Source organism: Tenrec ecaudatus, chromosome 2 (assembly GCF_050624435.1).
Source record: "Tenrec ecaudatus isolate mTenEca1 chromosome 2, mTenEca1.hap1, whole genome shotgun sequence".
In the NCBI taxonomy this organism is placed as follows: Eukaryota; Metazoa; Chordata; class Mammalia; order Afrosoricida; family Tenrecidae; genus Tenrec; species Tenrec ecaudatus.
This window is the reverse complement of record NC_134531.1, coordinates 139439281-139465604: the sequence shown is the minus strand read 5'-3', so window position 1 is coordinate 139465604 and position 26324 is coordinate 139439281. Positions and strand designations below refer to the sequence as shown.

Sequence of the window (26324 nt, the reverse complement as noted above, 5' to 3'; positions counted from 1 at the left end):
CAGACACTGCTAGGCCCCCTTTCCAGTATTTCCTCACTGAGACTCCATTGCAGTGGTTTTTCAACCTACCCAACAAATTCTGTCCCGTTTGACTCATTAGTCTAGCTCAGATCCAAGCATCTTTCTTGACTTGAGATCAATTTAATATTTTAAGTGGAAAAAATTGGATAATATATTCAAGTGGATTCTAAAAGGATATAGTTTAAAAATCCCTATATTTCTCTCTCGGATACTTCATTCCCCTGAGGCAATTCATTTTTCGTATCTTTCCTGAGATAATCTATATAAATTGCACATGTGAATGAAATCTGCCTTTTGAAAAACCAAGCATCTCTTAGTGATTGTAAAGTTGGCGCCCCAGTCATATTTGGAAAACAACATGTACCTGTGTCAGATTCTGTGCCCGGCTCTCGGGCTAGCTGTGTGACCTGGCATTACCCAGACCTACTTCAGATGCTCAGTTTATAAGGTGCCACCTTGTATGCCATGGGCAAGGGGTCCTAGGGCCCTGAAACTGGAGCTGCTGAGGACAGTGCAGTGCTGTGCTGCGAAGGCAGAGTATATGAGAACTGTAGGTCCTTTCATCTTTCTGTCATCAGCCATGGCACCTGGCAGACACTGGATACCCCAGCTTGTAGACAAAGACCTAGTAACCCAAGGAGTAGCTTGGCTTCCGTGCCTGGGCCTATCTCAAAGGAGCGGTAGGCCTCTGGTTTCTTTAGCAGGGTGTGGGGAGGGGAGGCTTTGGAAGTGTCTTTGTCTCCCTGGTGCCAGGCATACCATCACGTGGCAGTAGAGAAGTGAGTCAGATGCCTTAATCTCCTAGGGTGGCTTCCGTAACTGCTCTCCAATCTGAATAAGGTGAGGCAGGGTAGGTACATAGTCTGCCTGGGACAGGTTGAAGGGTGCCTGTCAGATATGGCTTCAGCCTACGGTCCCTACCACGTTTGGGGGGCACTGTGGACGAGAGCCCTGGGCCCTAGGTACAGCTTGGCAGACTGCTGACTCCCCAGCAGTGTACGTCACACACATAGAGATGACTCCTCATTGCAGAGAAAGGAGGTCTCCTCTGCAGACTGGGCGTTTCCCTGTAAACACAGGCCCTTTTGGACTCACAAGTCAATACTATAAAGATGAACAGTTCTAAACCAGGGAGTAAGATTCAACTCCCAGCCCTGCTTCACTCAGGCGTTCCGGGCTGCTCCTTCGCACACGGCAGAGGAAGAGGCTAACCCTGTTTTAGCTCATGGAATTCTGTGGGGAGTGGTTGGATTCTCGTTAAGCAGTTAACCCAAGCCCGGCTCCATCAGAGCCGACACGGGCTCTGCGCGGAACCTCAGGGCAGGGATGGCAAAACCCGTGCGTTGGGTCGCCTGTCCTTTCCTGAGCCCCGATTTCCCCGCAGGGAAGCAGCTCGGGAGCCCTTCCCAAACGGCACGCCTCCCCTCCCCCGCCTACGCACACGCTAATCGAGGGGTTTGTTTCTAGGCTTTTCACGACTGGGGGCTTTAATTAGGCTTAAGACAGCCTCTGCCTGAAGGACCCTTCCAGATTGTGGAGGTCCCTGACTTGCGCTCTGGTTCTTGTCTGAGGAAAAGAATTGGAATTTTCGAGGTGGGGTAGGAATGACGTCCTTCCAGCCGCCGCCCCCCGCGCCCCGCCCCATCCCGTTGCTTCGCCTCCCTGGCTAGCCCCGCCGGCGCACCGAATTCGTCCTACCGTCGCCTGCCTTTTGTCAGGCGATCTCAGCGGCCAGCCCCACCGGCTCTGTGACGTCACAGGCCCCGAGGTCCTCGGCGTCTTCGCCCGCCCCTATAAAGGCCGACGCCGCGCCTGCCCGCGGTAGTGGCCTTGTTCTCTGCCTGTCTCTGCGCTAGCCGCCGACGCCTCCCGCTGCTCGCCAGCCTTGGGCCCGCCGCCTCCCGAAGAGCGATCACCGTGAGTAGCCCGTGGAGCGGGAAGCGCCGATGGCGCTGCAGATTGTGGACCGGCCGGCGGGACCACTGCGGCTTAGGCCTGCCGGAGGCGGGAGGCGGCCTGGGCCTGGGGTTCCCTCACGCCGGGCAAGACCCGTCGCGCACCCAGTTCCGAGGCCTCGACCGCCCTTCGGCCCCTCGGCTCTGCAGGCCGTGCGTCCTCACGGCGGCCCCTGGGCGCCAGGCGGGAGGGCCTAGCTGCGAGCCGAGCTCGGGGGTGGGCCATTTTTGTGTGAGGCGAGCGTCCACCGGCGCAGAGTCCGGCCGGCCGCGAGGCCCCGGACTAGACCACAGACACCTGGCGTTGGACCTGCTGGCCCGGGGACCCAGGCGGGGGTGGCGAGGAGGCTTGGACTTGGGGGTTCTTTAGCAGTGGGCGTGTGTCCCCGTCTGTTAGGGAGGGCGGGGGTTGAGGCGGTGGTGTCATGTGGGACCGCTGGATTCGCGGCTCCCGTCCTTTCTAAACTCCGCAGTGGAGCTGGCATCTCTAGCCACCGGTCCTGGCCGGTTGCGTTGTGTCTGGGGGCCTAGTCTCTGCCAGCAGATAACCAACCCTCCTTCTGAATATTTTTCTCCATTGTTTTGCCACGGCCTGGGGCCGAGTAGCCCAGTGTTATAAATAGCAGATCGCATCGTCATAGAGGTGCGTCTTCGGAACCCTAACTGTAAAAGTTAGCCCGCAGTCTCTGGTTCGGGCTCACTTACGGGAACTGCCAGGTGTGGGTCTTTCGGCACGACGGGCTTTTCAATAGCGCGTCACAAGCGAATGTTCCCTGTTATGCCGTAGAACAATGCAGACCCCTTCACCCTGCAGTCTCCAAAGAGGTGCCCGAATATCAGGTCCCTTAAAACAAGCACGGGGCTGGATTGTTTTTCGGTTTTCCTCCCCTTGATGATATTATGAGTCGGAATCGACTTGTTGGCAGCGCATTGGTTTGTTTTGTTTTGAGAAGGGCCTACTTCATGCCAGCCACTGAGGGCGGTTTCATTTCTAAGGAACCAAAAAGATGGCAGGGAAGGTCTGGAAAGCCTGTCAGATTAAAATTCCATCCTTTTTTACCTGGAAATTGTGCAGTCAGTTCCAGCAGTATCACACTGAGAGAACAGAAGGAAAAGTTATCCTTGAGTAAGTCTAGGATTACAAAGTGCATCACGTTACAGATTAACGGATTGATTGCCTCCTGCTATTGAATAAGATCTCAGCTCCCTTGAGAGTAACCCAATACCAAATTTGACTGTGACTAAGCAGATCTTGGTATTATTTCTTGTGAGCTGTTTGAAAGAAATATGAAATGGTCAACCTTGCTTCAAGGTAATTGCATCAACTGCATTGTCAGACTTTGATCCTGTAATGTTCCTTCCAGTACTGCTAATGAAAGAGCATTAACATGCGTTGCAGGTTACAATTGGGCATGTGTTAAAATACTGCGTTTTGCCGGATACCGTTCATGCTTGCCTTGCCATCAGGAGGGTTCTCTGCTGGCCAGTTCAGCTCTGTGCTCATCTCCATTGTAAGAGTTGCATTCCCTGGGTTCTTAAAAAAGCTCTTCAGAAAGTTTATTATATCAAAAATTTCTGGTTTAAACAATGGTCCACCATAACAAAAGGAGTGCTACTTTACAGCGAGCATCAAAACATGGCTGTTTTACAGTGTTAAAGGTGCTTTGGGAGTATTACGTTAATGGTTTTCATGCATGAAAGGGTACACTACTAAGACCAAAGATTGCCACTTACTTGGCCTACCACCCCCTTTCAGAAAAAAATTTTATCAGCACCCTTCTGGCAATTAATACTTTTTTGTACTACAGCCCATAATTAGGATAAAGTTTAGATATTGCTTTTGTAGCCTCCTCACCCCTCCCCCTCAAGTGGGTGGTATTACCCATTAGTAAAACATTTAACTGACTTTGGGGTTCCGCCTGTGTTGGCAACCACGAAACACCATGGAGGAGCGGGTATGTTTATAAACTGATAAGTGAAATCCGATGCGCTCCAGCCATGACTGCAGGCTGTTTCAATGGCTGGTTTGAAGACAGAGGTATACCTTTTTGGTTCCTTAACTGGTTGGCTATGTGAGCATTGGGGACAGTGGTCTCAGGAAAGTGAAAATTTTAACTGATGTGTTGGGTCTTATGTCTCTGAGCCTGGATTAGTGCAATAAGTGTTTTAAATCCCATGCTTGTATATAAATTCATGTTTATTACAATATAGCTTGAAGGCATCCTCAGGCTCTTTAAGGTAGTAAATAGTGATATCACAGACAGAATTATGAATACATCAGAAGCATCTGAACGTTCTATGTGGGGGCTTCAAAAAGGTTTTGAATTAATCTTTACAGTCAGGTATTGCTCATCTTAAAAATTGAAGACAAGAAAATAGTCCTTAAAGAACTCAATTTTAATGGGATTTTTCTTTTCCCCAGACCTCAAGTCCTTTGAAGTTAGTGGCTTAATATTTATGAAAGGGATGTTGTTTTTCTAATGACTCATAATTAATTTGAGTTAGTAAATACATCTTTTAAAGCAACTAAGAGATTATTGTAGAAATTTTAGCAGAAGGGCTTAAGCCTGGACACCTGAATAGTCAGTAATGAAATTCCAGCTCCTTATTCAGTTTAGGGAATTGTACTGATGCCTGCTTATCCTAAACAAATTATGATGATTACATGATGCTGTATTCATCCAAACATAAGTGTACCGATCTGTTCTTTAGGTCTGAACTCACCGGTAGTAGGTCTTACTGCGCATTTTAGTAACTTTTTAAATTTTAAGTGGACCTTTCTTTGATTTGCAGTTACCTATTCACAGTGGGAGTAGTCCGTACTCACTGGGAGAAGAAGGGCAGGCAGAATTTGGCCCATTTTCATGTTGTTAGCTGCTGTAGAGTCTGTTATGGCAATCTACATGTACAACCCTTAAGATCGCTGCTTGTGGATTATGATTTGTGGGGTTTTAATTGGTGGTTTTTCAGAAATGGATTGCCAGGCTTTTCTATTTAGTCTTGTTCTGAAAACTCCACTGGAACATGATCTGCATCATAGCGACCTGCAAACCTTCAGTGAGACAGATGGTGCCTGCCCAGACATTTAAAATATAATTCATATCAATAAGGCAAGCCTTAAGTGCTTCTCTTCTAAGAAGTAATACTTTGGACTAGTTTCTGTAGAAAGGTACAGGCTATCTGGGGAAATAACTGCTGTATTTTACAGGATTACATAATGCAGATTCTTAGTATTTTATAGATAAGTAAAAGATTTTCTGGCAAACTGTATGATAAAATATCATGTAGAACTTACTCAAATACTAAAAAATTAAAGAACTGACTCACTAATACCCTTTTTAGATGCCTTCAATTAAGTTGCAGAGTTCTGATGGAGAGATATTTGAAGTCGATGTGGAAATTGCCAAGCAATCTGTGACCATCAAGACCATGTTGGAAGGTAAGTTCATTAGAAAACATGGGAGCGAAGAAAGAAGATGAAATGTATATGCGAAAACATGAATATTGAATTTGTAGGAGCAGTATTTACCACAGATGCTCAAGGTTAAGAAGGGGTAAAAGTCACATGTTTTTCTTTATTAAATGTGTTGTTCTGATACAGGTCATCCTTTCTACGTTGTTTGAATTAGGGTTTTTTGTTTCCTTATTGAGTGGATAGATAAGGCCAGGAATTAAGACAATTTTCAAGTCTCAGACAATGGCCATTCTGTTTCAAATAATTTTAAATTTCTAATGATAAATGAAATCTTTCAGAAAATACATACTTTCCCATGTAGTACTATATTAGAGAGCATCTTTTGAAGTAAGCTACATGTGTCAGAGGGTAAGCTAAGTAGATGTCTGTGTGTGTTTAATAAGTTTTTCTTTTGTTTGTATTTTGTCATTCCTAAGAAATTACTGTAAAGTGTATATGCAGCCCAATAAAAAGGTGAGCAGATCCTGAAATATTTGAAACGTAATATGTAACTTTACTTTCTAATAGTGAAGAATATTCTAGACTAAAAATGCCAGAAGTATTTAGAGAAATCTACACATCAAAACTATACCTTATAGAAGAGGAGAAGAGTTAGATGTCAGACATAGGTATATGTTGGTGAAAAAAGTTAGCTAAAATATGGTTTTGCTTTAAGGACTGTGTACACTATTATGTTTACATGCTCAGAGGCACTGTGGATTACATCTAGACTGGTGTTATTCTCAGATCTGTGGGGAGAGAATGATATATATTACTAGTGAGGTGAGTTCAAAATTTGCTCCCAGAGATCATTCTGAGATAGAGTAGATTGAGCCTATCAGGGGAAAGGATAGTTGGGTTTTTTATTACGGGATAGGAATGGGATTGTGATACTGGAGTTGGCAGAATAGGAGAACAAATTTGAGAAGAAATGACTTTATGCTTGAAGATGTTATGTTTGTGGTTTCTTCAAAAGATTTAGGTAGCAATCCAGGCAGTTGTATTCTGTGGCTCTTGGCCCCTGAGTTGTAGACTGCTAGAGATAGACTTGCTCTATGTGGCAGGTTATGGGAATAGATGAATTTGACTGGCAGCCATGTTGGGGACAGGCAGTGGGGTGGTCATATTGGTCATTAAAAGTGTCGAAGTCAGAAGGAAGTGGGGTATAAGCTGTAGAAAGAATTAGAGGGGTTTAATAGAAGAAATTAGGATTGCTAATGTATTGAGGTGTGGCAGAGGCTAGGCCTCCTAACATATTTAGGTGTGGCAGAGACAGAATTTCAGTGTCTTCTGTTTTTTCTCCCAACAGTTTCATTGGCATAGAATTCACATATATACTTTAGATAGCTTAATCAAATCAAGACGAGTTGTATTGTACTATAATCACCACGATTGTGTCTAAGTATGTGATTTGTTTTCTGATGAAAGTTAAACATAAAATTCCTTTGGGTAATTAATACCAGGCATGTGGCAATTAGAGTCCTATATCCTGATGCCTTGCATACATAGATTTTTTTTTTCTATGAAGTTGTAAACCCCTTAGTATATCTAAGTCACCGTTCATCAATTGCCTGTTGAATACAGAACTGTGGTCTGGTCATTCTCGTAGTGTGAAAGCAATCCACCTATTACTAAGGCAGATGAGTAAGGTTATATCTAGAAGATGTGGAAACTGATACCAATATTGCTGCCCGAGCAATCAAAGTGTTCGTTATTTCACCTTAATTAGTGAGTGATATGCTAATCTGTCCTATGCTGCTTCAAAGAAGCATTTGCCATTGGAAAATCATAGGGCTCCTTGAAGGTTTTCCAAGCCACGCAAGTAGGTTGATAAACTCAAAATTCCCTGCCCCTTAGTCGATTCTGACTTACAGTGAATCTTCAGACAGAGCAGAACTGCTCCTGTGGGATTTTAAGGCTGTAAATCTTTACAGGAGCAGAAGTCTCATTGTTCTCCCACAGGGAAGCTGATAGGTTGGAACTGGGGGCCTTAGGTGGTCAGCAGCTTAGTGCATATAACCCACTACACCACCAGGTCTTCAGTTAGCTAATAATAACAGTTTAATTATTCTTTCCTCCTCCGCCTTTGGAGATCTGGCTTTATCTTAAGTGAGATGGCTTACATAGGATTCTAGCCTCTTGAGGCCAATGAACTCAGGAACAAAACTGCTTTCCTTGCTTTGTGTCTGCAGTATTTCTCATTTGGGGTTTTATGTGAGTTAGAAAACAAAAAATAAAACCTTTTAAACTCGGGACAATCAGAAGAGCACATCTTGGCATGTGTTCATGTGGATTGGCTGATTTGTTCAGGTCCCAGGTGCGATATCAGAGTACAGGTCTCTATCAGAAGTTCTGGAAACTTAAGTAGCTAGAAGGAGTGACTTGCTACTTGTGCATTCAGTCTGAAAGCAGGAAAGCCAGGCTTTAGTTTAAATGCTAGAGAAGTAGCTTATTTTTAACGTGACTTTGGCCTTAGAGGCTCTAGTGTTCTGTATTGTGTTACCTGTAATGTCCTACTTCCCCATGTACATGTATTTTATATTTCTTTTTCAGTGCTTTGACTAAAAATGTACTAACTTGGGGGAAACATGATTTAAGTTGAGTTTGAAAAGACACATTGTTAGTTTAGGCTGCCATGGGGTCAAGGGAAGGGCATTGCTGAGAGACTAGGGAAGATCTGTAGGTCTGCTGAAATAGAATAATACAGTACTACTTCTTGTGAGGATAAAGATAAAGGCGAGAGTTACCATCTCGGGAAACTGACTGGAACAGTTGTACCCTGCCCTATAGGATCTCTTTGTCAGCAATGACTCAATGGCTTCTAATCTCATCTCTATCCTTCCATTGGAAATGCTTGTCAAATTTGACCTCCATATTGTCAAATACTGTTTTTTAGTTAGCATATAGACCCATTGGGCAGCAGTTCATATTTGATCACTTTACATGCTTTCTAAGATGTTTCCCTTACCTTCACTCATAACCTCTGTCTTCTCATCTTTAAAGGTGGCAGTACCCCCAAACTTGATCCATTGGTTATCTTGTCTAGTGTTATCATAGCATTACAACCCATTTATATGCAAATTCCCAGCTTATCGATTGTTCTGGTTTCTGTCACTGCCCCTTTGGATACTAATACATAGACATCTTAGACTTAGGTTGCAGAGTTCTTGATCCCCCTCCAGCTCAACCAAGCAGTTCCCTGACGACCTTGCCCAAGTTAATTGATGGCAATCCCATCCTTCCATTTGCTCGTGACATAAACCTGAGTTATCCTTGGACAAAGCTCACGTTTTATTTCCCATCTGGCAAATTCTGCTGGTTCCGTCTTTAAGATGCATGTAGAATGTGAATCCACTTCATACTTCTCCATAGCTACCAACTTTGTCCAAACCACCATGTTGTTTGTGGATTATTAACCTTATCCCCAACCCTCACCTCCCATTACAGCAGCCAAAATGTACCAGGATCTTTTACTATCGAGCTGTTTGAGCTTCTGGTTGTGTGAGCTCGTCTGCTCTCCACCCAGCTCTAGTCGCATCAACTTCCTAAGTGTTTCTAGAACATGCCTACACACTCCTGAATCTTCATTTCCTAGTACAGCACCTAACATATATTATGAACTTAAGTATTTTACTTAACACTGTTAATGTTTGCATCAATGATACTCTGCTACAACCAATACAATGCTGTAAATACTGCTGGCATTTAATTTTGGTACTTACTACTAAGTGACTTGGAGTCCTGGTGACATAATAGTTACTCATTGGGCTGTAGTCTGCAGGATCAGCAGGAGAAAGATGGGGTTATACTCTCATGAAGAGTTACGGTCTCAAAAAACTCCCAGGGATGGACAGTTCTTCCTGTCCTACAGGGTCACTATAATGACCCTGTAGCATCGACTCGATACCCACTTAATGAAATTAAAATTAAATAACTTAGGTAGCTTTTCTTGATAGTCAAGTAGAAATTTCACAGCAGATGAATTTGAAGAATATTCGGAATCTTTCTAAATAACAGATCTTAAGTTTTTCTTTGGGATCCACTGGGCACGCTGAGAATCTGAAAGTTAAGTCATCTTAACAGGGAAACCTATAGATTCTTTATTTATAGATAATAACATGCACAAGATAAACTATTTGTTAACAGTTTTTTATTTGTCCTATTGGAGATACTAAACGTAATTATATACTGCTAAAACCTGAAAAATTATATCAGTATGTATAGAGCTGCTTGCCTTGTTTTTGCTGGTGGTTGCATGATCTGCTATGTACATACCGCTTCACATAAGATTAAGTTGAGGCTCTGAGTACAGTTTACCTGGACAATTTGGTATAAAGAGTAAGAATACGAAAACTTCAACTTTAATAGTTTTCCAGATACCTATCCATTCATCTCAATCCAGTTTATTAAATACATTTTCCTCCCAATTAGGACTCCCTTTATAGAATTCTCCTCTATTTGTGTACTTCACGCAATGTTATCTCTTGGATTAGGTGGTTCAAACCAGCCAGTCGTTTTGGGGGAGAAATATGAAGGCAGTCTGCTTTCACGAAGATTGACCCTCTGGGAAACACTAAGGAGCACTTGTACTCTGTCCTGTAGAGTTGGTGTGACTCAGAATCGACATTATGACAATACTTTTGTTTTCTGAGATAGGTCTTTTACATTATTTATTTGAAACAGCCTGGTTGGTGTGAGTATTATAATGGAATGAGGAAATAATGGAGAGTCTTATGGTTTTGTTTTGTTTTTAGATTTGGGAATGGATGATGAAGGAGATGATGATCCAGTTCCATTACCAAATGTTAATGCAGCAATATTAAAAAAGGTAAGATCTTAATTCTTAGGGTAGGTCATTTGGACTTTTTCACAAATTTAACTTTTAATTAAACACTTCTATTGTCCCTTTGTGTGTAGATGGTTTATTTTGAGACTAGCATGTGGTGTGATGCAGTAAATTTCTTTTTAGAGTAAACATTCTAAAAATAGGCTCCTATGTGAACATTTGGTACAGATTTTATTTGAATGTAATCACTGATTGACTAATACCCATAAATTCAACAGTCTAGTATAACACTTAACACTCAAAATCACTCTGAACTTGAAGGTTCTTAAATTTCTTTGAATGCTGTTTGGATATTTTAGGAGTAATGGTGGTGCAGTGCTTAAATGCCCAGCTGCCAGCTAAGCCCGTGGTTTCCCTACTGGCCATGTGGGTCGCATAGTTTTTCCATAAAGATTTACAGCTCATGGAGCAGTTCTAGTCTGTCCTGTAGGGTTACTGAATTGGAATCGACTCAATGTCAGTGGGTTGGGTGCTCTTAAATAATACTGTAGGGTACAGAAGAAGCCTTAACTGCTTCCTTATCACAACAAATCATTGTTAACGATCCTCTTTTACATATGGGCTCTTATTTTGCAACTTTAAACAATTAATGTCTTGGTATCTCTCTGCCATAAATTACCTCATTCTCTCTCAAACTTTTATTTTCTTCTGTTACTTACTGTGCCCTGGTGGTACTGTCATGGTAAGTGTTGACCTACTAGCTGAAGGTTTAGAGCAAATTAGTTGTTACTCAGTAACCGTATTCATTTTGTTTCCTCTCATTGATTGCTATTACGTAGCCTATTTCTCCCTGTGTTTCCCAGCTCCATTCTTGCTTTCCTAACCCATCTGAGCTCTGCCCTTGATAAATGCTGCTCTTTAGATCTCAGCTAGTTGGTTGATAGTGAGCTGTGTGGATCCCCCAAGTGGGCTATTGCTTGACTGAAAATTGAGCCATGGAAGGGAGTTTAGTTCCAGGCGTACAGGGTGACTTAGAGCCATAGTCTTAGGTTCCACCAGTTTCTGCCTGACTTGTACGCCTGGTCTTTTTTATGATCTTGAGTTTTTGTTCCACATTTTTCTTCTCTATCCTGAATCTCCTAGATCAATTGGTAGATCTGCAGGGTCTTGGAGGCTGTTGTTTGTATGGTTCATTTAGTCCATTCGACTAATTGGCCCCATGTGTTTTTTTATTTCTATCACTCTTTTTTCCTCTGGACACAGGAATAATTGCTTTTAATATTCCATTTCCTACTCAACAAAGTAGTTGTAGCAGGTGTCTTATTTGTATATAACTTTTGCGAGTTGACTTTGGTGTCATTCTATTTAACTTTTACTGTGTCCCACTATATGATAGAACTGTGATTTTCAATCTTCAATGAGTAGATTGCTTACAGTTTTTTATTCAAAAATGCAGTGAAATCATAGAAACCTTTATTAGGTAAAAACAGCAAAATATAAAACTGTCCCTACATCTTCCATCTTGATCTTCGTATTTCCGAAGACAGTGTTTCCATCTTTCTGACCTTCCCCAAAGAATGCTATGCTTCTCCCTTTATATAGTGTCAAATTGGCAGTTTGGGCATCCTTGAAGAACTCATTGTATTTCTTTGAAATATTCTTTGAGTTTGGGGAACAAAAGGAAATCTGAAAGGTTAGGATCAGCGTTGTCTGTAGGGTGGATGAGGTAAGCTCTCCCAACAGAATTCTCATAGAACTTGTTACTCAAATGTAGGGGGTAGGGTGGGTGTGTGTGCATTGTCTCATGGGGAAAAATTCTCAGCATCACTTTACTGGCCTTTGCTCACCAATGCAACTTTCAGTTTTCCTAAAAGTTCCTCAAAACAAGTCTCCTTGATCTTGTGTCCTTTGAGAAAAATCTATCAACAATTATCCCTTAGGAATGCCCCAAACCGTTGCTATGACCTAAGTGGATGACTCTGCTTTGAGTTTTACTCAAGATCCCCTCAGAAGCCACTGTGATTTGAGCTTCTTTTGCGGGAAAGGCACCTAGTGAGACTAAAATAAATTTTTCTGAGAGAACTTGTCTGCAGCCATCCACTGATCACAGGGCATGGTTAAACGTGTTTGGTTTGGAATCAAGTCCCTGCATATATGAACTAGAACTGCAGTATCAGTACTTAGCCTCGTGTAAAACCTGTTCTTACACTACTTGATGAGCATGCAATATTTCTCTCGGATGGATGATCTAGATGTAGGTCTGCCATAGGATGTTTATATAGCTACATTTTGATAAATATTGACATGTGGCCCTGCAGAAAAGCACGACCACTAAGCATGCTGGAATTGAATTCCTGAACACTCAGGATTTATTGTTTTCTAAATGACTGAAGTCAACAAGAAAGGTTCTTTAACACTTGGTTCCCATTCCTGACCCCATCCACTCCAGTCCCTCTTTAGGTAATCTTTTGTTGTTTTATTTTGTAATACAGATGCTTATAAATGTTTTCCCGTATTTCCTAATTTCATGGTATGATGATCACCTTAAGTACAGGTTTCCCCCATTATCTGAAAATAGTGTTTTATGAAACCTTTCAGACGCTGTGAAATGTGTACATCAAAGAAGCAACTCCTGTTAATTCATTTGGGGAAGTTTTTTGACTGTTCTCAGACTCGCGAAATATAACCTGCCAGATCATCTTAAATAACACAAAATCTGAAAATCATACTAATATATGGTAGAAGCCAGGTTTATCTGATAAATACTCAGGCTATAAAGGAGAAACGAACTATGTACATTGTACTTCCTGGCAAAGGACGTGACAACAGCACTCTTGCCACTCCAGGGTGCACTCCGCCTCCTCTGTAGCTCACTGAAAAATACTAGTTTCGCTTTTCATCTTTTATAGTAAAGGTGAAAATTCTAGTTTCTTTTGATTAGAGAAAACCAGGTACTAACTCATCTTTTGTAAAGCACAGTGGTGTGAGGTGAAATTTTGAAAAGCTGGCTAATAGCTGTATCTTGTTTGTCTCATAGACCTGGGTATATGAGTGAGTTGTCAAGTCTTTGCATTGGCATACTTAGATTACTGAAATACAACACTGTTTAGCAAAATGGGAACATTTTTGTTTTTTCTCTCTATTGAATGGCTATTCCCCAGAGGGAACTTGAGTACACAGGTGTTTTGGTTGGTCACCTTATTTTGTGTGGAGAATAGAGAGCACTCTGTGTTGATTGGAACTTCAGTATTTTAGGATATGTGGCTCCTTTACACGAGCCAGCTATTTATCAGGGACTCATTTAGGAGACAGAAACTCTTTGCATTTTGGAAGTGGACGTACACTAGACTTGCAAAATGGATGCAGTTGGGCCCCTCCAAACGGTTTTCATTAGGCACTAACCATATGCAGTTTCCCTTCCAAATTTGACTTCTGCTGGAAACGCCAGCTGCGGTGCCTTTTTGTTCTTAACCCCTCCCCCTCCCCATACACTTATTTTCACTCTTTATAAATTATTTCCCTGGACTGGGTAATTCTCAAAACCTGAATACTTTATATCTGTTAATAGTCTATTTTCTATGTTCTGTGTTGTCTGTTTCCCTTGTCCATATTTCTGTTGGGCTTTTTGTAGGAATTCTATATATAGATTTTTCTTTTACCATGCTTGTTTGAGGCCAATCCATGGCATTTTATAGTTCAGACACTGAAACTTATCTCAGTAGCATTTCAGTAGCATTTACCTTACTCTATTCCCGTGTTAAGTGCTTCTGGAAGGACTTCTTTTGATATTTATTTGGATGCCAGGCACTTTTCGAGGTGGTGGGTGGGGATGCAACAGTGAACACAGTTGGGGAAATAGACAACATGGGAACGTTTGGGTTTTCCTTACTTTGGTCGTAAACTGACTATTCCTTTGCACTTGCCTAGGGATGGTGGGATGGGTTATATGCATATAGCTAGCTTCATTAAATAGTGCTGGTTAGTTTATATTAAGGTAGTAGTGATTTCTAAGAATATATATGGCCAGTCCACTGTCAGTTGCGCATATTCCAGTCTGTGTTCTGTGTGACTTTATAATTTTTGCTTTTTAATGTGGTCTAGTAATTTTTATATGCTTCGTTTTTATTGAATATCATCCACTCTCTGGGATTGTTAAGATTTTGTCAGTTGTTCAAGGTAACCTCTAGCCAATTCTTAGGCAGCAAAGGAGTAACCTGAACAGCAGTGAAATGAATGCTTTCTGATGAAACACCAGAGGAATGAATTTTTGTTGTTGCAGGTCATTCAGTGGTGCACCCACCACAAGGATGACCCTCCTCCTCCTGAGGATGATGAGAACAAAGAGAAAAGAACAGATGATATCCCAGTTTGGGACCAAGAGTTCCTGAAAGTTGACCAGGGAACACTTTTTGAACTTATTCTGGTATGATTTTCATGTCCATTATATTTATATTTCAGAGCCTTTGCTACCTTTAAATAGTGAAATTTAGATTAGGGCAAAGACTGTACAGATGTGCTTTATACAATTGATGTATGTATATATATGAACGGTGAAAAGAATTGTATGAGCCCCAATAAATTAAAAAAAAAATAGTGAAATTTATTAAATTTATTGATGGTAGACTGTAACACTCATTGTTAAATAAGTATAAATGACCTATACACCCAGTAAAACGAAGATTGTCAAATCAGATTTTTAAAAAGCAAAACCCCACAAGGTGGCCTACAAGAAACCCACTTTAAAGATAATATGCTAAAGTTACAGGAGCTCTGTTGGCACAATGTGTACATGTTCACTTGTCAGTGGTTCAAACCTACCAGTTGCTCTGTAGGAAAAAGCCCCGATGATCTGCTCCTGGGGCTCTTACAGCCTAGGAAACGGTGTGGGCAGTGCTCTTGTACTCGGCCCTCTAGATCAACAGCACACACCAACACTCCTCAAGAAAGCTGCGTAGAAAGTCATTGTCACAGTGTTAAAGGGATCAATTCACTAAGAGGTATGACAATCCTACACATTTATCTAACTAAATAAAAACACCTCGCAAAAAAGTGCAAAACAATACAACTGAAAGGGGAGAAATGGGCGTTTTAACATCTCCCTCAATAATTTTAGAATAAGTAGATAGAAAAATCAGTAAAGGTATGAAAGACTTAGCTAAAGCTGTCCAGCTTGTCCTAATTGGCATTTATAGAACACTGATGACTGCAGGATGTACTAGGCTCCCAAGGTGGGAGACTATGTTCTAGGCCATAAAAGAGTTCAAGTGATAAACGGTATCTTTTCTGGCCACAATGGAATGATACTCGATATCAGTAACAGAATCTGGGGTGATGCCACCAAAGTAGTAGTGAACTGTTAGAAAGAAACCACCTCAGACCAGTGACCTAAGCTTCAACTTTGAGGAAGTTAACGAAAGATCAAAGTAAGCAGAAGGGAAATAAGAGAATAAAAAAAAGGAAAATGAGAACATCGATGAAATGAAAAAAAATCAATTATTTGAGTAATGTAATGCTTTCACTGCATATATTTCTACCCTTTGTGTGTCGATAAACATTTTATCCTACATTTGACTTGTGCTTGTCACCTCACCCTTCTCCCCCCAATTTATGACTAACTCGAGTATAAGCTGACCTGAATATAAGCCGAAAAACCTAAATTTGCCACAAAAACTGCATTAAAAATGTGCTGGGAAACTCGGCTTATTCTCAAGTATATACAGTATGTAAGGCAGCACAAGGACTCAGTATTATAAAAGTGCATAAGAAAGGCATGTATAAAAAAACTTTTAAGAGAGTAATGCCTGGCTTAACCTTTAACTTTAAAATTATTGTACATTTTAAGTTTAATTAATGATTGTCCATCACTATCGAGTTTATTTCTTTTAAAGCATCAAGTATACTTGATTAAAAGCTACTTAATCACTTTACAGGCTGCAAACTACTTAGACATTAAAGGTTTGCTTGACGTTACATGCAAGACCGTTGCCAATATGATCAAGGGGAAAACTCCTGAGGAGATTCGCAAGACCTTCAATATCAAAAACGACTTTACTGAAGAGGAGGAAGCCCAGGTAGGTAGTCCACAGTTTGTCTATTATAACTTACCACCATTCAAGATGTAAAGGCAGCATTTACCCAGAGGTATGGAGTTCAAAAGGGAGGAGGACAGGTGCAAATGGTAAACCGGGAGGAAGTTCAAAGTGTGCAGATGGCAATCGAATAAAATAATGTGTGAATTGTTGCATGGAAAACCAGTTTCCTCTGTAAACATATATTCAAATCATAGTAACAATTTGTGGATAAGTAATTTGCCAAGAAACGGGGGTGCCTGTATCTAGGAATATTGAATTTATGAGGGGTTATACCTGCTCTTATCCCCACCCCATTGTTTTGTTCATTTGAAGGAACTGATTTTGTACAAAGTTACTTGCAGTTACACATTTCGACAGCTGGCCCTCTTTCATACATACATGGTTTGTTCTATGCCAGGACACCTTAGAGCAAGCTAGTGAGTTGGGGAGAAAGCGAATGGATAGATCAGAATGGTTTGTTGACAAAGCCACAAACTAAAACAAGGTGAATTTGCTCTTTCAGCTTTGATGACTCAAGCTGGACTTGCCTACTGCCTTTGTGCTTTTGACCATATATGAGGGGTGGGTTAAAAACATGAGAGGGGCACCAAAGAAGGCAAGCTGGGGGCTTAGGTTTGGCCTGTGTCTTCCTGGTTTCCCCATGTCCTCATGTACCCACTACAGCAGCAGGTAGTGCATTGGTTAGGTCTTAAGAAATTCTTAGGAAAGAACCTCATGTTAGACACTCCGTGATGTTTCTGCCTTGCAGGTGCGCAAAGAGAACCAGTGGTGTGAAGAGAAGTGAGACGCCCTGCCCGACACTGTAACACTGTGAGGATCATTCCAAGTACTAGTTGCACTGCTCTGTTTATAATTGTTAATATTAGACAAAACAGTAGGCAAATGGCAGCAGCAAATCTATTGTATTGGCAGAATATTGCTCTCATTGCATGTGGAGTATGGATTCTAAAATGTATAGCTGAGATTCTCCTGGTGTGATCAAAAGTTTTGTTTTTCTCTTAATAAACTGAACTGTGGGTTCTCTATAGAAAGTGGTATTTTGGGCTTTCCCTCTTTTTGTAAAGTGATTACTGCCTAGTTTGCTGTCTAGTTAACTTGAGCAACCTTTTAAAATTAGGCAGTGTAAATAAAACAACATGCAAAGTTTGCAGAAGTAGACTTAACAAAAGTATTATCTTTATTCATGTACTGGGCACCGGAAAGGGGATAGTTAAGGTACATAGTCTGCATGGGATTATTAGGATCGTTGCCGGCCCCCTAGAGTTGAGGAATACCCCTGGTCTTGGTTAGCTGTATGTAGCAAGACTCCTTTAACTGAATCTGAGGACTCTGTTGTTTTTAATCCTCAGCTTTGAATATTTTAGCCAGATACTCAGCTATCACCCAGTTTGTTTTTGCCGTGCGAAATGTAACTAGACAGTTTGTTAGCTTTTTAATTAAAACAGACACTTAACTCATGTGGTATGTCATCTTTTTTATAATCAGTATTCCCATGTGGGGAAAATGATTCACACTACTTGCATGTAAAGTAATTTAACCTTTAACATTGAAATGTGTGGCAAAACCCATCATGAGTGCGAGGTACTTCAAATAAAATGAAAGTGACATTGTAGGTAGTAAATGGTTTGCTTTTGTGGCCTTAAGTGTTTCTCTTCCCTTCATAATATATGGGTTAAATGTATATGTATGTATATCGAAAAGAAATGTGCTTGGGTAGCTGCTTATTTGAGATGGCTGATATAACAGCACTAATCGTCTTCTCTCTCATGGTTGTCATTTAAATAGTTCCCTGGTGCCACTCCTTTAGTTAGTAACTGGTGTACACAGGCACACAAAATTGCCATTGTTCCCGGCTCCCCCAGCAGAGGAGCGGCATTGTCTTTTTGGCTTGACCTGGCTCACTATTTTTCTTTTATTTAAAAAAAAAATCCATATTCACACTTAATCTGTATTCTCTTCACATTTACAAGGAGCTACTCGGATACTCAGGTTATCCGTGATAAAAGTGTGCCTTTACTCTTGACTTGTCCCCAAGTCACCTTTTACCGGAAATCCTCTTTGCAATTTGACATTAATTCCTTTTACCAAGCAGCCCCAAACGAGGGTCCAGTCTGGTTCATCTGTTTACATTTTTAACATTTAAAAAAATCTAAGATACACTGTGTTTGGCAAAAGCTTAAAGTTTGGTCCTTAGCCTTTACAGAGATAATCTTGCTAACTTTTGAAATTGTTCTAATCCATAATTCCCTTTAATCCCAGCAAGTGGACCCGCTTTCTACCCATCCTAGTTTTAGTGGGGAAGGTAGCAGGGTTCCACCTTGTTTAGATTGCCACCCTCTTGTCCATGGTCAGTAGAATCTTGCTCATCTCATAACCTTGCTTTGTTTGCTGCCACCACCATGTGAAGATTTTTATTTTTCTAAAGCTCAGTATATGTCCAGGTGGGGAGGAACCAACCTCATGAATGTTCATCGTACTAAATTACTGTGCTTCAAAACATAAATCTCTCTCCCAAGGAACTGGTGGTAGTTTCAAACTTACCTGACCATAAGGATTACAGCCAGGATGTAACCATTATACCACCAGGGGTCCTCAAACACAGAATCTTTAATCTGAAAGGTTTTTTTAATGTTGAAATCCCTCCCCCCTCCCCACAGTGGTGGTCTGGGGACTGGGCGGAGAGGAACAATTTGCAACTTGAATCCTGAGTACATTTTCTTACTTACTGTTGCTAAAAAATCAGATTCCATTGTGCAGTGAGAAAGAATGGGGTGTGCCTATCTAAATTTGATTTTTGTTGCTGTTGAGACTATACAGCAGAACATACACATGAACAGTCCTCTGGGCAACTCATTGACAGGGATTAGTCTTCAGTGTATACTCCGACCCCCACAACATAAACTCATTGCCCCCTTTTTCCCATCTGATCTGCTCTTGTCAGTGTGATTCCCAGAGACGGCACAGCACCTGAGGCGGAGACTTTTACTAGTTTAGCCAAGCTTGGTTCTACGAACATGTCAGTTTTGTGGGTATATTAGTTTTGGGTTTTTTTTCCCCACAAGCCTCTTTGACTAGAAAATGTGGATAGAAGTCCATACTTCATTCAAGTGTATGGTTTAGTAGTAGTTGAGGGCATACCCCTTGTTTGTCACAGGACTGAGCTGTCGGCCACCTGTGCAGCATAAACGCCATGTTACCCTGCTGCTGAGCTGTCAGTGGGCGTGAGAGTACTCTGGAGCCATTATTTCCTAGGTGAGCTGTAGTTTGAGTGTACAGGCTGTGAACTTGTGGATGGTGTGCAGTATGTACCTGTTGCAGTTTGCACTGTCCTGTCTTACATATTTTGTCTGTGGGCCAGAACCGAGTGGCATCGTGGGTGAGGAATATAATGCTTTGCTTTCACATCTCCAGCTCAGGTCCCTTCTTATACCCCACCCCTCTAAAAGTTCGAGTATTTCTGAACATCTGATCAGTTATGTGCTAGCCTTTGGTTTCTTTCCATAGACGTGCTCTCACTACCTCCCACCTAGAAATCCCTCTCTCTTTTAGTTTGAGCCTACCGTTTCACAACTCCTCAGTCACCCACTTAAAATGCACTGCAGGTTGTTCTGGCACAGCTGTATTGAAAAGGGCAGGGTTACAGATTGAACTGCACTCAGAAAACCCTAGAAGAGACATTTCCAGAGTGGTGCTATTTATTTGACATGGAACCTGATCGCTCCTCCTCCTCTTCTCCCCCCTAACATTGACTCCACTTGCTGGGAAGAACAAAGCTTCAGATAAATGCATGGAAGACATCCTGAGTGCAAAGACCTGCTCCAAACCCCCCAATAAGTGTGAATGTGTCATCCTGAGCTAGTAACAGTGCCTCCCAACTCTTAGCTGCTGGCTCTTCAGAAGCAGTGCCACTTACCTTACACTGGTGCAGGACAATTGCTGGGCTGGGCTAGTTGTTTTCCCCCAGGATGGAGGTGTGTCTTTTAGTTAATTCTGCCCAATCCCAAGCTATCCTTATCCACTTAAAGGTCTTAGTTGATAAGGGAACATGCCCATCTTTGTTTTCTATTTCTAAACTCCTTGCTGATGTGTGAAAAGCTGAAGGTGCTGGGGTCTTCTTGGACCCCTGCTGGCAACCAGAAACACGTAGAGCAGTACAGGTCTGTTGGCTTCTTACAGAGCAGAGGAGCCGGAGTTAAAGATGTTGCCCACAGGGCAGGGTGGTTTGAGGACAGCCAGTTGTGACTGGAATAGGTAGGATTGAGGAAGTGGACACAAGAAACAGGCTCCGTTTCTTTCCAAGGCCTCCTGGTGGACTTGTAAAGCTGTGAAGAGGTTCAGGTGGTGTCAGCATGTTGAAAAGTCTTCTGCTGAAGCAGCTTTTTATGTAATAAACTAGTTTGGAGGTTTTAAAGTCTTTACCATGTTACGCAGGCTGAGCAAGTGGGTGTTGAACATGACTATGACTTGCCCCTTCTATGCTGTTTTCCTAGAAATGGATGCAGAAATCACTTTCCTCTAAAACCAAATGTAAAGAATTATTCTCTTGTTCTGCTTGGAGCCTCCCAGCCAGGCATACTGTACATGAACTAAAGCTGTGTACCAGTGGTGTTTGGAGCCAGCTTGGGGCTCACAAGCCAAAAGGAACAGACCAAGGGAACCATTAAAAAATGACAGCTCAGCAAGAAAATCTAGCCACAGGGCTACCTACCTCCAAAGTGGGAGGCTTGGGAAGCCCTGCTAGCTTGTTCTGCTGAGCCCTCATCATATCTAACACAAGTGGCCAAGGACCATGAAGGGAGCCCGCTCGTGCCTGCCAGGTGTCTTGGGAAGTGTCTGCAATTGCACAGGGTTGGCTCTTGGCTGGAAGTGAGGTGGGGTTAGGTTATTTGGGGTTGCAAACTTAAGTCGCCCTCTGGCCTCAGGAATGTATCCGTGTGATCTGGGAAGGTTTGAGTTTCTTCTTTGAAATCTGCTTAAGGAGGTTAGTCTGATTTTTAACAAAGCTACCAAAGCCCCTACAGAGGGTGCATTGTTCTTGTGCCAGTGTATTCTAAATGAGACACCAAATCAGATGCAGCAGCCTGGTCTTGCATAAGCCCTGGTTAGAATGTAGTTTTTGAAACAAGTAGGCCAGTGGCCAGAGTGGAATTCTTTAAAACGGAACAGATGTCAAGGGAATGGCTGATCTCCTCTAGTACCCGCCCAGAGGAGAGTGTAGAATTACAACTTCCAGTGTTCTACTTCTAAATAGACACTGCTCTAGGACATGACTTTATTTATACACATCTTTAAAAATGTAAAACCCAGAGACTAGAACTTTAAGTGAAAATGACAGTACAGGAAGGATGCCTTCTGGCCCAGAGGAGAGGATGGCTGTCCACTGGGAAGCACTTCCAGCCCAACACTTGATTTGATGGTTGAGTGGCCTATTTGGGAGTTTTCGAACATCTTTTACTTTCACAGCAGGTCTCATGAGACCATTGTATACTTTAACATGTTTAAAAACCAGGCTGGCGATGTGTCACTCAAACTTGAGCTCTTGAATGAAAAACACTTCAAGTGCCTTAATAGGCACACCTTGGGGTGGTGGTGCTATTAAAATAACATTTCTTTGGAGTTTGTTAGCAGGTTAGAAGACTCATTTGGTCTCATTTGACTTAAAACAGGATAGATGTTTTAGGAGAAAGTGTAGTCTGTGGGGTCTTGTGACCTATTTCAGAGCTAAGGGTTCTTCTCTATAGCACTGGGAGGCTGGCCTGCATTGATTTTTTTTTTTTTTAATGGAAGCTTTTGCTTCCAGAAAAGCCCAGCTCTTGGGGATGGGGTTGAGCCAAAGCCCCAAATTTGTAGGAGCAGTAACAAGGCTTCTGCAGCTGGGCATTTTGGAAACCCATGTGCTGTAGTTGGAAACAAAGCAAGTTCTGTGGCTGCAGGAAAGGGAAGGGAAAGGGTCTCCGACTCCTCTGTGAGGGATCAGGGTCAGGCTCTGAAAAGGAAATCCAGTAAAAAGTATGTTTATTCTCAATGTCTAAAAAGTTGATTCTATGATGACGTATTAACAGTACAAAAATATTTTGAACACTACAATGGTCCTCTTTTTTTCTTTCTCAAGACTTCTTACAGTGCTACAGTAGAAGATGTGATCTTTGGACTCTTGAGAAGCCAATGGCTAAAGTGGGAACTGAAAGCTTTTCTTGAAGGGTGTGTGTTGGGGAACATGGACAGCCCTTTTTCTTTGAATTCAGGCTATGTACAGTGAAGAGGTTGAAAAAAACAATAAAATTAAATAAAAAATTGTAAAAGGCTTGTTTTTCAAGGCTCAGGGTCAAAGCTTGGCTCAGAAATGGGTTAAAGTAGGTAGTGGTGTAAACCCACTGCCTACCACTAGAGGTCCTCTGGGCTCCTCGCTTTGCTTGTCTCGGTCCTCCGTTTGGCCCTGCCCTTCCTGCAGCTCTCCCCCGGGACAGAAACTGCGGTATGATGCTAGAAGACAGGCACTGGTGGATGTGGGGTCTGGGATTTGCTTGCTCTCACAACTACCTGAGGGCTGGAAATGGATCTGTGCAAAGGTGCTCTGGGTTGGAAAGAATGCCCACCAGCCATGGCCACAACATCTCTGGACTGCTGGCTGCAGCTTCCTCTAGGCAGGTATGCTGCTCAGGAAGCAGTTCTAAGCCATTTGGCCTAGAGCCAGATCCCACCCCAATCCTGGGCACTGTCTGCTTATCCCTGGGGTCCAGCCTTTTGCTGGCCTGCCCCTCCTGAGAACACACAGGCTCTGTCTGGTCCAGTTTCTGAGCAGCAGCTGGTTTTCTGAAACGGCTTCTGCAGTCCCTTAAGAGAGTAGCGTTGTCATCTTGAGCTTTGTGGTTCTTTTCTGGCCATGCTTATGTTTGACCAACTGGCTTATTCTTGGTGTGGGGGCAGGGAGGGTAGCTGGGCTCAGTCTAGCCCATCTCTCAGCAGTAAAGAAAGGGGACAGCAGGGCACAGTGAAAAGCAGGCTGCCACAGGCACATGGATGCCCTCCATGAGATGACACATCAACATGGCTCTGAGGCACTGGCCCCAGAGTTAGGCAGAAGTTGGGCAGCCTCTGAACTCCTCAGGGCCTGAGCCTCTGGCTGGTTTCCACTTGCTTTGGGCCTCTTTCGCCACCTCTCAGGAGGTGGGTTCCTGGAGGTGGCTGAGTGTCCTGGGCCTGCTAGGTTGCCTGTCGCTGTACCTGTGTAGTCGGCAGGGTGCTGGGGGTGGTCTGTGGGGGCCCAAGGGGCTGGGAGGCTGAGAACAGCAGAGAGACCTTGTGAAGGAGGTGTGGGCGCCACAGGGCTAGCGAGCAGTTCTGTGGGGAAATGGGGCAGCAGGAGGGATGAGGGCGAGTCCTGGGGGGCTGGGGACCCTGGGCAGCCTAGAGCACTGTCAGCGGGAAGAACGGGGTTGGGGCAGCGGCCTTCTCCGGGTAAGTACCGAGTGCACTTCTTTTTCCTCCTAGGAATAGTGAAGAGAGTTATCTGTAAACAGAGGGTGGAGTCAGAATCATACACCACAACTGACAACCGATGTTTCTGCACAGGGCTAGCCTGCCTCCTCACCCCTCCCACCAACTCCGTGCACCCTCAGGCCGGAAGTAGCTCTATAGCTGAGCTGTGCCTGGCCTCTGGCACCTAGCAGGGCCCCCAGATGGCCCCCAAGGAGCTTCTGTGACCTGGAAACCCACCCACACCCTACCTTTTGCACTTTTTGGTTCCCATGGTCAGATAGATTTAGGGCAGAGGGGCAGATAGGGCTGTAGCTTCTTGGGCTGGGCAGTCTCAGGGTTGGTTGGGGCCAGAAGATGCAAAGGCAGCACGGAGCCAGGCTCTTCCCTGGGGCTCTGGCCACTGCATGCCTCCGAGTGGTGTGGTCCCACCTTGGGCCTCTGGGCTTGTGGTAAGACTAGGCCCCCGAGGACAGGCTACCTGCCATCCCAGAGAGCACACACTGAATTCCTCTGCCCTTCAGCAGGGAGCATGGGGGTGTCGGTCAAGTGTTCCTTAGGGCCTAGAATACCCTCAGCCCCAGGCCTGGCTTGAAATTAAACGAGGCCATTTTGACCACTTCGTGGGTGTATTTTCTTTTCAAGCGTATGTGCATTTGGGGACAAAGGCTCAGCATCACTGATCCCAGAACGGCCCTCTGGCTAATGCAGACCTGAGCTGCTGCTGCCCTCCCTGGTTTCACCAGCCTACTTGTAGGCAGATACTTGTGTGCTGCCAGTTTTTTGCTGCTCTGGTCATCTTGTTTTCCTCCGATACAGAGATCAGAGCTCAGGATTGTACAGGACAGGCTCCCAGTTTGAGGGAGTGCGCTATGATGAGCTTAGGTCCAGGAGCAGGGGTGTGCAGAACACCTGGCTGGTGGGGAGAGATCCATAGACAGGCCCTACTGGGCCTGGGTGGTGGCGGGGTGGAGGGCACCAGAGCCAGCTACTTCAGTCAGCCTTTGCTTGTCTCCATTTCCATTCCTCCTTTACCTGGGCCCTTCTACTCCCAGCTGTGTACACTCCTGTTGTGAGGGGCCTAGATCCCCAGGCTGCTGGGTGTGCTATGGGGCTGGAGAGCCAGAGAGGGCTGCAGGCCCATCAGAACCTGTGCAGAGTCAGGAAGCAGCTTGAAGCAAGAGAAGGGTGGTGGGGCAAACCCACCTGCAGGGACCACACCAATCCGTCTGCTGGTTGAGGCCAAAGCGAGCGCGGCATTTCTTAGGCGAGCCAGGGTCTGCTCAGGCATGCCAGAGGGGCAGAGGAGAGCAGAGGGCGAGCAGGCAGGCAGCAGGGCAGAGCAGGGCCCAGAAAAGAGGCAACGTCAGTGTTCAGCAGTCATACACACCCCACAGCCCCACAATCAGAGCAGGCAAGTGTCAGGAAAGCTATCTCCAGGTGGCAGGAGAGGCAGTGGCAAGGGGGAAGAGGGTAGTAGGAAGCAGGGCCAGCAGAGCTGGTGACATCGTGGAGGATTCTTGAGTTCCTCCAACACCCAAAGGAAGGAGGCCTCCAAGGGGGTATGGGGTTCTGGGGACCTCTATACAAAGATGGAACACTGCCAAGGAGAATGTGGGGGCTAGAAACACCTGAGCCTTGGCTCAGCTTCCAAGATGCCTGCTGCCCATGTCAGCACAGGGAAGCAAACAGCTCCTCACGGACTTCTCTAGCTTCTCTGGGATAAGCCCACTGGAACAAGGGCTGGCAGGAGGGGCACACCCCAGCATGAGCTAGCTTCTGCAGGTCTAACCTGTGAGTCAGCAGAGATTCAGCTCCCTTATGGATCCTCATCCAGCCCACTACCCCTCCCTCTGGGTCAGAGCAAAGCTGGGCTTGGGAACCAGCTGCTGAGGGAGGCCTCACCTGTGTTGGATTCTTGATGCTTTTCCCTTGAGCGCCTCTTCTTCTTTCCCTGCAGGGAACAAGGTGGGAAGACTCGGATTGGGGAGGCTGTTGCTGTGACCCTAGCGAGGGGGCTAGAGCAGCAGCAGTCTGCTTCTGAGACTTCTGCTGCTGCTTACTTTGAGCCCATGTAATTCTTGGCAAGCTACCATGAGGTGCTTTGAGGGGCTCCCTCCTGTCCCTGCTCTGTTTTGAATGGAGGGGATGGAAATGCCTCCCATTCTGGCCATCCTTGTGGTCCTGTGTGGAAGTGTGTGCTGGGATGGGGAAGCAAGGTGCGTGGCAGTTCTACCTGGCTTGGCCTCTTCTGAACTATTCAGGAGTTAGGTTGTTATCTCACCCCTATGCTAGTGGCTGCAGTGTAATGAAATTTCCATAGTATGTTAGTTGGGAACATCCCAGGGTAATGTTGATTCTACTAATCACTGAATTGTAAAACACAGTGTAGACACAGAGCCGGGACAACAGAAACTATCTGACTTCAGAGGCAGGTGGGTCTACTAGGCCAGGAACCCCAGGGATTGCTGGCTTCTAGAAGCTGAAATAGATGGACCTCCCCCTACAGCCACAACCTGAGTTTTGCCCTAACACCAAGT

At 43.9% G+C, this 26324-nt stretch overlaps 2 protein-coding genes across 4 annotated transcripts in view; one reads left to right on the top strand and one right to left on the bottom strand.

Moving 5' to 3' along the window:
- Positions 1-1783: 1783 nt before the first annotated feature.
- SKP1 (S-phase kinase associated protein 1) lies at positions 1784-17920 on the top strand. Its single transcript, XM_075541550.1, has 6 exons — positions 1784-1938; positions 5319-5415; positions 10185-10258; positions 14496-14639; positions 16147-16287; positions 17057-17920. The coding sequence occupies exons 2-6, from the start codon at positions 5319-5321 to the stop codon at positions 17090-17092; spliced, it is 492 nt and encodes a 163-aa protein (XP_075397665.1). The 5' UTR covers positions 1784-1938; the 3' UTR covers positions 17093-17920.
- A 3664-nt stretch (positions 17921-21584) lies between these two features.
- The window catches only part of TCF7 (transcription factor 7), a 32560-nt gene continuing 27820 nt past the window's right edge, over positions 21585-26324 (bottom strand). For 2 of the 3 annotated variants that reach the window (XM_075541547.1, XM_075541548.1), the window contains 2 exons: positions 25690-25738; positions 21585-23795 (listed from right to left, as the gene is read on the bottom strand). In XM_075541547.1, coding sequence (XP_075397662.1) covers positions 23716-23795; positions 25690-25738 — 129 coding nt within the window. In that variant the 3' untranslated portion in view covers positions 21585-23715. Of the gene's footprint in view, positions 23819-25689; positions 25739-26324 lie in introns of all 3 variants that reach the window. The other variant, XM_075541549.1, reaches the window with a different exon arrangement.

What these genes read in the sequence shown, in the direction of transcription:
- SKP1 (XM_075541550.1), top strand. Translation starts at nt 5,319, where the DNA reads ATGCCTTCAATTAAGTTGCAGAGTTCTGATGGAGAGATATTTGAAGTC. An exon ending in CATCAAGACCATGTTGGAAG is followed by an intron (nt 5,416 to 10,184) that starts GTAAGTTCATTA and finishes TTTTGTTTTTAG; the next exon opens with ATTTGGGAATGGATGATGAA. An exon ending in CACTTTTTGAACTTATTCTG is followed by an intron (nt 14,640 to 16,146) that starts GTATGATTTTCA and finishes ATCACTTTACAG; the next exon opens with GCTGCAAACTACTTAGACAT.